At 47.0% G+C, this 7422-nt stretch overlaps 1 protein-coding gene across 1 annotated transcript in view; it reads right to left on the bottom strand.

Moving 5' to 3' along the window:
- Nucleotides 1-3164: 3164 nt before the first annotated feature.
- Nucleotides 3165-7422, bottom strand: part of LOC105826280 (EF-hand calcium-binding domain-containing protein 6-like) — a gene marked incomplete at its 3' end in the record, with an annotated part of 192321 nt that continues 188063 nt past the window's right edge. The window contains exons 22-23 of the mRNA XM_012664235.1: nt 6641-6836; nt 3165-3356 (exon numbers count right to left, since the gene is read on the bottom strand). Of these exons, the coding sequence (XP_012519689.1) occupies nt 3165-3356; nt 6641-6836 (388 nt within the window). The remainder of the gene's footprint in view (nt 3357-6640; nt 6837-7422) is intronic.

Genomic DNA, 7422 nt, shown 5'->3' with positions numbered 1-7422 from the left:
TGCTAAGGCCGCCTGAGCAGACCCAGAGTCAAAGCCAAAGTCTGTACTAGGACCCCAGGCCACCTGGCCGCGCCTCTCCCTGCCCTACAGCCCTCTCCTTCACCCACCCACTGCTGCCCCTCTGCCCCGCAAACACACGGTTCCCTCCTGCCCGAGCCGTCACACTGGCTGTGCCTGAGGTCCCTCCCCTCTGTCACTGCACTCCCTCCCTACCTCCATGGTCTCGGCTCAGACGTCACATTCTCAGGCCCTCCCTTCCGCTCTGCTTCCTCTTCTCACAGAACGTGCTCTTCTCTGACACAAGATCTAGTCACTCGCTCCTAGTCCCTCGCTAGAATGGAGGCTCCTGCCAGGCAGGGACTGCGTCCGTTTCGCTTGCCGCTAAGCCTGGCACCTAGCTCAGTGCCTGGTACACATGAGCCCATGGGAAGCGGTGTTCACAGAGACAGTGAATGAATCCACACAATGGAACGGCACATGCCAAATGAAATCCACGATTTGGATGAAAACGAAGAGCCCGAGAGTGCCAGTGCTGTGACAGGAAGTGAAAAGGCAAAGAGAGTCGGCCAGGGACTCTGGGAGAAGGGCCTACACGGCAGGAACGGGAAAGCCCGATGCTTGTCTGCTGCATGGCCAGTCAGCGCGCAGGCCCTGAGACTGACCACTCGGGCACCGCAGGGGCGAGTGTACCGCTGAGAGACTGGCTGGGGGGCAGCTGGAGCAACAGCAAAAGCAATAGTGTCACTTTTGGGGAGCAGGACTGGGGCTGAACAGTGACTCAAGTGATCTCTGTTTTTAACTCTGTTGCAACAAGTCAATTTTATTTCTACATGGGCATGTATTGCTTTGATATCAACATAAAATGTTTGTTCAAAAACAAACTTGCAAGAGTCCGGAACACAATCCCCAAACTCAACAGTAGATACAGTCTGTCTTGGCCCCACTCCCAAAGGTGTTTGTACAGAAAAGGGACTGGATGTAAATATGCCAAAATATTAATATTCGTTGTCCCAAGGGGTGATTTTAATTACTTTCTTCGAAATTATCAGTATATTCCAAACAGCGTATACTGGATGTAACTTCTACGCATATTAGCTTACACTTATGAAATTGTCAATATTCAATCATCTATGACTTTGAAAATGGTAATTTAATATGATTCAACCCTATAAAAAAGAATTATTTAAAACAATATATAAGGGGCTTCTTTTGAGATCAATAAAAATATTCCTATCTTTGACCCCCATTATTTTATTTGTTAGAGTCTTTCCTAAAGAGAGAATCCGCAATGTGGATATAGATTTTCATACAAAGTGTCCATTGTGGAGTAAATTACAGTGGCAAAAATTGGAAAAAATCTAAATGCTTAAAAATAAGGGAGTCGATAGAATGCTGCATAGACATTTTAAGTGATGTTTGGAAAACCTTTAAGTGACATGGCGCAATTTCACGTTAAGTGAAAAAAAGCAAGATACATGATTATATATATAGTGTCATCTCCACTTTTTAAAAAAGTACATTAAAAACAGGAAAAAAATGATCTCCAAGTCAGGGTGGTACCTGGAATACTGGCTCTAAATCTGAGCCACCTGGATGGCCACTCCCTGCTGAGGTGGCCACTGGACTGCTGGGAGTCTGTGTGCTCTGCCTCCCTCACTGTGGACAGCAAGAGGAGAAAGTGCTCGTACAGGGCCCAGAGCTTAGCAGGTGCTCACTAAATCGTGGTCAAGGTTGATCCTGTCATCATACCATCATCGTGGGGTTTAGATTCCTGCTTTCTTTTTTAAATTTTCCTGCATTTCCCCAAATTTCTACAATGAATATATATTTCTTTTAAAATCACAAAAAGTGTAATCATTAACAGTACTGAGAGTCGCCATAAGCAAAGAGCAAAGACAAGTCACAGGTCAGAGAAGGTTATTTGCAACCCGCATGCCAGCAAAGGACTGACTGGAATCCTTTCAGGTAGTTTGCAGATGAAGAAACCTGAATGGCTGACCACACACACAAGCGTCCTACCTTACTCATGATTGGATCAGAGGAAGTTATCCAGGGTTAGAGGCATGTGGAGCGCCAGGAGCTCCAGTACCGCTGGTGGGAGTGTACACTGCTACGACCACTTAGGAGCACGCTGGCCAGTGTCTGGGGAAGTGGAACACGGGCCTGCCCTCCGCTCGGCAAGTGCACACAGAGTAGCTCCCGTGTGCGTGCACAAGGAGACAGGCACAGAAGGCTGACTGGTGCTTTGCTTGTGGTGGAGGAAATTGAGAACAACCTATGTGTTCATTAACAGCAGGATGATAATTGAATGGTAGCATGTTCATTCAAAAGAATATATTCATTTAAGACTATTTCTATAGCAGGTTAAGTGAATGAACTAAAGCCAATGTATTGACATGAATAAATCTTAAATTCGTAATATCAAGCAAGAAAAAAATAAGTACAGAAGGCAACATTCAATATAGTGCCATTTATATAAAGTTTCAAAACATGCTGTATAATAGAATATATTGTTTGGGAACATCCAAGTGGTGAAGATAAAAAAATTCAGAAAAAGCACAGTGTTTAGGAGCCCAGCGTCAGGACCCAGCCTTCTGGGGTTTACACGTCAGCTCTCCCTTCACTAGCGAGGTGCCTGTGGACAGAGCCTGACGTCTCTGCGCCAGCTGCCTCATCTCTCAACTGGGGACAGGAACAGCTCAGACCTTGTGGTGACCGCAACAGGATTACACAAGCCAATGTGTACATACAGGACTAAGAACAGTGGCTGCCCACAGAAAGTGCTCGCTCCATAGTGTTTGCTGCTGCTGTTATTATTGACCTAAAACCTTAAAAGCGGTCCTGCTGTTTGCTCTAGTAATCTCTTTTCCTGGCTCATCTTCTGGGATCTAAGATTCCTTAGCACTCTAAAACGACCAGATAAAAGCAAGCTCTAAAACTTCTTTGAAAGTTAAAATAAAATAAAAACTTTTCAACAAGTAAAGGCTGCATATTCATCTTCTAATACTCCATGTAGAATCTATACCAATTTTTCATTAAGAATGAGCTAATTACATGAGGTGATTGGCAATTTATCCAATGTGGTTTAAATCAATTATACATTTTGCAAAAACTAATTTTAGCTCGTTTTCACAGAGACACTTATGTGTGGCGGACATCCTTACCTCCTCAAGGAAACAGCTGAAGTTCTGGAGGAAATATTTCCAATTTATATAGGGGGTTAGATGAATTCTTAGTTTCCTCAAAAAATAATGATACTGACTATCTGTGAGTTTGTAACAGAAATCCTTAATAACTTGTCCAAATTCTGTAGACTTTATAAACCCTGTGTCCTCTTTATCTAATGCAGAACATGCCTAAAAAAGAAAGAAAGGAAAAAACAAGATGGTAAATGCTACTACTGTCAAGTGATTATTTCAAAAACATTTTCCTTAAGTATCATTTCTGCTGAATGCAAATGAAATCTAGTATATGAAAGTCTCCAATAAATTCTAAATTATTAAATAAATGCACCATTATTGAAGGACTAAGGAGGATATGCACACAGGATGAGAGCGTCTGAGTTCCAGAGGAAATTTACCTTATTTGCTCCTATTTGGACGGAGGAAGAGTGAAGAGGAATTCTGGCCCCAGGCACCCATGACCTAACAGAAACCTCATCTCTGCTCCCAGGAGCCCTGTTTGACAGAGGAAAGGAGAGAGTAACTTGCTGAAGTTCTCTCGACTCAAGTTCTAGGTCCTTTAAACATAAATTACTTGTAACAGAAGGCTCAGGAGAGATACCACTGCATCGGGGCAGGTGTCTGAAGGCAGGAGTCTGACTTTGGGAGCAGCTAAGAGGAAGGGTCATGGGGCCACCCCTCGGCCACCCCTCCACCCACCATAGGCCTTTACACTGAGGCTGCTGTCCTCTCCTGACCCTTGGCCAGAGCCCAAGGGGCCTCACATATGAGAGGATCCCTGCTGTCTGCTCCTGTGCTGGAGGGGCTGGGGTACACATTGCAAATCCAGCAGTATAGTAGTCAAACTGAAAAAGTGCAAAAATGTGCTATAAAAAGAAAACACATTTTTTTCCATCTGTCGAAATAAAATCATTCATTTTTATTGCACTAGGAAATCTGTATCAAGTGGTAGATTAAGATCTTTTTTTTAAGTAAGAATTTAATGTGCCTGCAAACCCCAAACCAAATTCCCCTGTTAATTCTCATTCAGGGATAATTAGGCACACCCCATTGGCTCACCGGAGTGATGGTATATGTGTAACCAAATTAACCTTAAAATTACTAGATCGCTTCAGATTTGTACTTAGCTCATAGTAATACAAGGCAGCTGTGTACAGTGGGATATTCCCTGGCCCTAGGTCAGGAATGGTCTTTGAACCTAGGCTCTGTCGCCCACTGTAAGTCCTTAATCTCTCTGAACTTGAGCCTCTTGGCTATAAAGACGCACTTGAGTCAGAGGGCAGTTATAAATTTTACTAAGTTACTGGACAATGCCCTATCCAGGTACTAAACGTTGAGGACAGTCACAAAAATGCACATGGCAAACTGGGCGCTCCATGCTACTGGGCATCTGCGGGCTTGTGGCATGGAAGGGGCACTGTGCAATGCTGAATGGGCCTAAGAAGCGACCCTGGATCCAGCTTTCTCTGGCCACAGGATCTGCACTTCCCAGGGTCTGTGTGCAAACCCAGCCTGCCAAGCCATAGGGCCGGTGGAAGAATCAATTGTGAAAAGGCTTAGAAAACTCTATGTTATATAAATGTGAGGTACTATTAGGCCATTTCAGAAACTAGATGCGTGTGAGGCATCTCCACTGACATACAGAAAGGCATAGATATGTCCGGGGTCCGTAGACATCATCATCCCCTCCTTGCTGCACGGCCCCCCTTGTGCCCTCTCTCCCTCCAATCCATCTTCCACACTCTCTCGCTCAGAATCTCATTGCCAGGAGCATTTCTCAAAAGTGAGAACCACAGTTCCTCCCCAGGGTTCCATGGACCTCAGCTTGAGAAACATCCTGACAGCTGTCAAGCAGTGCCACTTTAGGTTAGAAGGGGGCAAAGTCATCCCGCAAATGGGTTTATTTGGCCTGCACAGTGCTTTTGAAAAATTTGAAATATGTGCTGACATTTAGAAATCAGGAGACTTACACCTTCTCGTGAAAAATGACAAGATCTAGGAACTCTGGGTCCACTCTCCAGCTTGGCAACAGTCAGCTAGGGCTGAGGGGAGGCTGCCTTTAGCCAGGGCTGTGCTCCCTGGCTAGCTGGGGGCCCCGGCATCTATTTCACTCCTGGTCCCTGTGGACATCTGAGTTCGTGAACCTTACTAGGTGACCACCGGGCAGGGCAACTTCAAACACAAGCTCTGGCGCTGGCGGTCTGGTGGCACATTGTCACGTGTCTGAAGGTGACCCACAACATGTGCCTACTGAGTTTCTTTAGATAATCATGAAAACAAAGACATAAAAATGCAAAATCCTCATAAAACTTTAAGCAACTAAAGTCGATCCCCAAAAGTCATGGATAGTGAACAGCACATTTCAATTAAAGATCCTTAGGACTTTAACTCTTCAAACCACTTGGATTTGGAAAAGACAGGCTGGGATGCACCCACTTTCCTCTTTCTACCCACATTCCTGGCTCTGCTGCACGTTCCCTGTGTGATCTCAGGCAAGTTTATTCACTCAGAGCCTCAATTTCTGCTCCTGTAGAGTGGAACCAGTAATCCCACCTTACAAGGTTATGATCAAAGAGAAAAATAAGACTCATGGAATCTCATCAGGGCTGGTGGCCCACCAAAGCACCCCGGAGGACAGAGCAGGCTGTTTGCAAAGCTACTGGGGAACCCTCTTCCCCAGTGCAACACTGGGCGCTCAGTGCACAGCCAGGACTTTGTGACGTCAGAGGGCATTTTCACTCTGGGGACTTAGTGCACATGGCCCTGGGGGTTTTGAGTGGCTCTCTAAGTCTGGTTTGGCTGGGGTTGTTTGGGCTGTGGGTGCCAGCTTCCCCTGGGAAGTAGGAAATTCATCCGTGGGCCAGTCTGGGGACCACCACCTTTCCAGGAGCGTGGTTCCAAAGCACTCTTTCCAAGGACACCAGCACGGTTAGCAGCATCATGCCATACTCCCTCTCGAGTGACATACAAATGTAAGCTGTGCAACGACGATCTACTTGGGTGACTCCTCTAGCTCCTGGTGGCTGCCACACATGAAGTCTCTGTGCCACAGCCCAGCCCCACTCGACCTCTTCGGGGCCACATTTCGTCCGTCATCTCTGTGGGCCCGTGCCTGGCCACATGGAGAGCTCACTGGATGTGCCAGGCTCACTCTCGCCCAAGGGCCCCTGTTCTCTGCCATCTGTGACTGGAACCGCCTGACCTCACCCCACACCCAGGATTTGCTAAGTGCCAAGCACTCGCGCCTCAGAGAGCACACGCTGGGGTGGAATCGCGGTAGCTTTCTGTAGGGCAAAAATGGGTACACATTTGCCAAATAAACAATCTGCTCTTGATGAACTAGACACCCCAAGGAGAATGGAAAGAGGCAGGAAGGGTCCTGGAGGAGGGGATGGCTGGAAGGCGTTTGCCGGTGTTGAGATGAGTTTTCACAATAAAGCACGTTCAGTCCGCCATACCTTTAACAAAGCGGGTTGGGAAGACTCAACCACTTCCTGGATGTTCTTCACAACCTCCTCTGGAGTCAGTGTGGAAAAGTTGATTGGCAGGCTCTCCTCTTTCTCTTTTGGCTGAGCTCTTGCCAGCATGCTGTTCTCCAACGCTCTCAAGAAGTCAGCGTAACTGACAGAATTATCATGCCAGCTGATTCCCCAACTTGTCTCCAAAGAAAGAGAAGACTGTATTAAAACCCACCCTACCACTTATTCATTCAACAAACAGCTGCTGAACACAGAGCAGTGTGGCGAAAATGAATAATTTTGAGACACTGTTCCCTGCCCCGCAGGTGCGTACGTGCCGATTAGCTCTGCTCGCAGGCAGGTGCACACGAACACTGCCATGTGGGGAAATGAGGGAAGGGCTATGGGAGGGGAGAGGGGCCACTGGTGCCCTGCCCTGCGCAGCAGGGCTCACAGCTTGGCAGAGCAGACGGTAAGGGGGCTCCGGCTAAAGAATCTGGTCCCAGGACCGGGGCAGATGACGGTGCTGGGATGGAGATGTGGCATCTCCAGAGCAGCACGATGGGGAGACGAATCTGTAGCCAGCCTGTGCGGTGGCGGGCAGTGGGGTCCAGTAGTCTGGACGGGAGGCTCCAGTGGCCATCCAGGCCTGAACTGTAGGGCTGGACTTAGAAGTAGCAGCGGAACTTGAAAAGGGGAGAATGTCAAAAGACTGTACAAAGGAGAAGAGGAACGGAATAAAATACACATCAAGTTCTTTTTCAAGAGTGGTTGAAATGAAG

Source organism: Propithecus coquereli, unplaced genomic scaffold, assembly GCF_000956105.1.
Source record: "Propithecus coquereli isolate 6110/MARCELLA unplaced genomic scaffold, Pcoq_1.0 Scaffold876, whole genome shotgun sequence".
In the NCBI taxonomy this organism is placed as follows: Eukaryota; Metazoa; Chordata; class Mammalia; order Primates; family Indriidae; genus Propithecus; species Propithecus coquereli.
The sequence above is the reverse complement of the archived record's forward strand: the minus strand, read 5'-3'. Positions and strand labels throughout refer to the sequence as shown.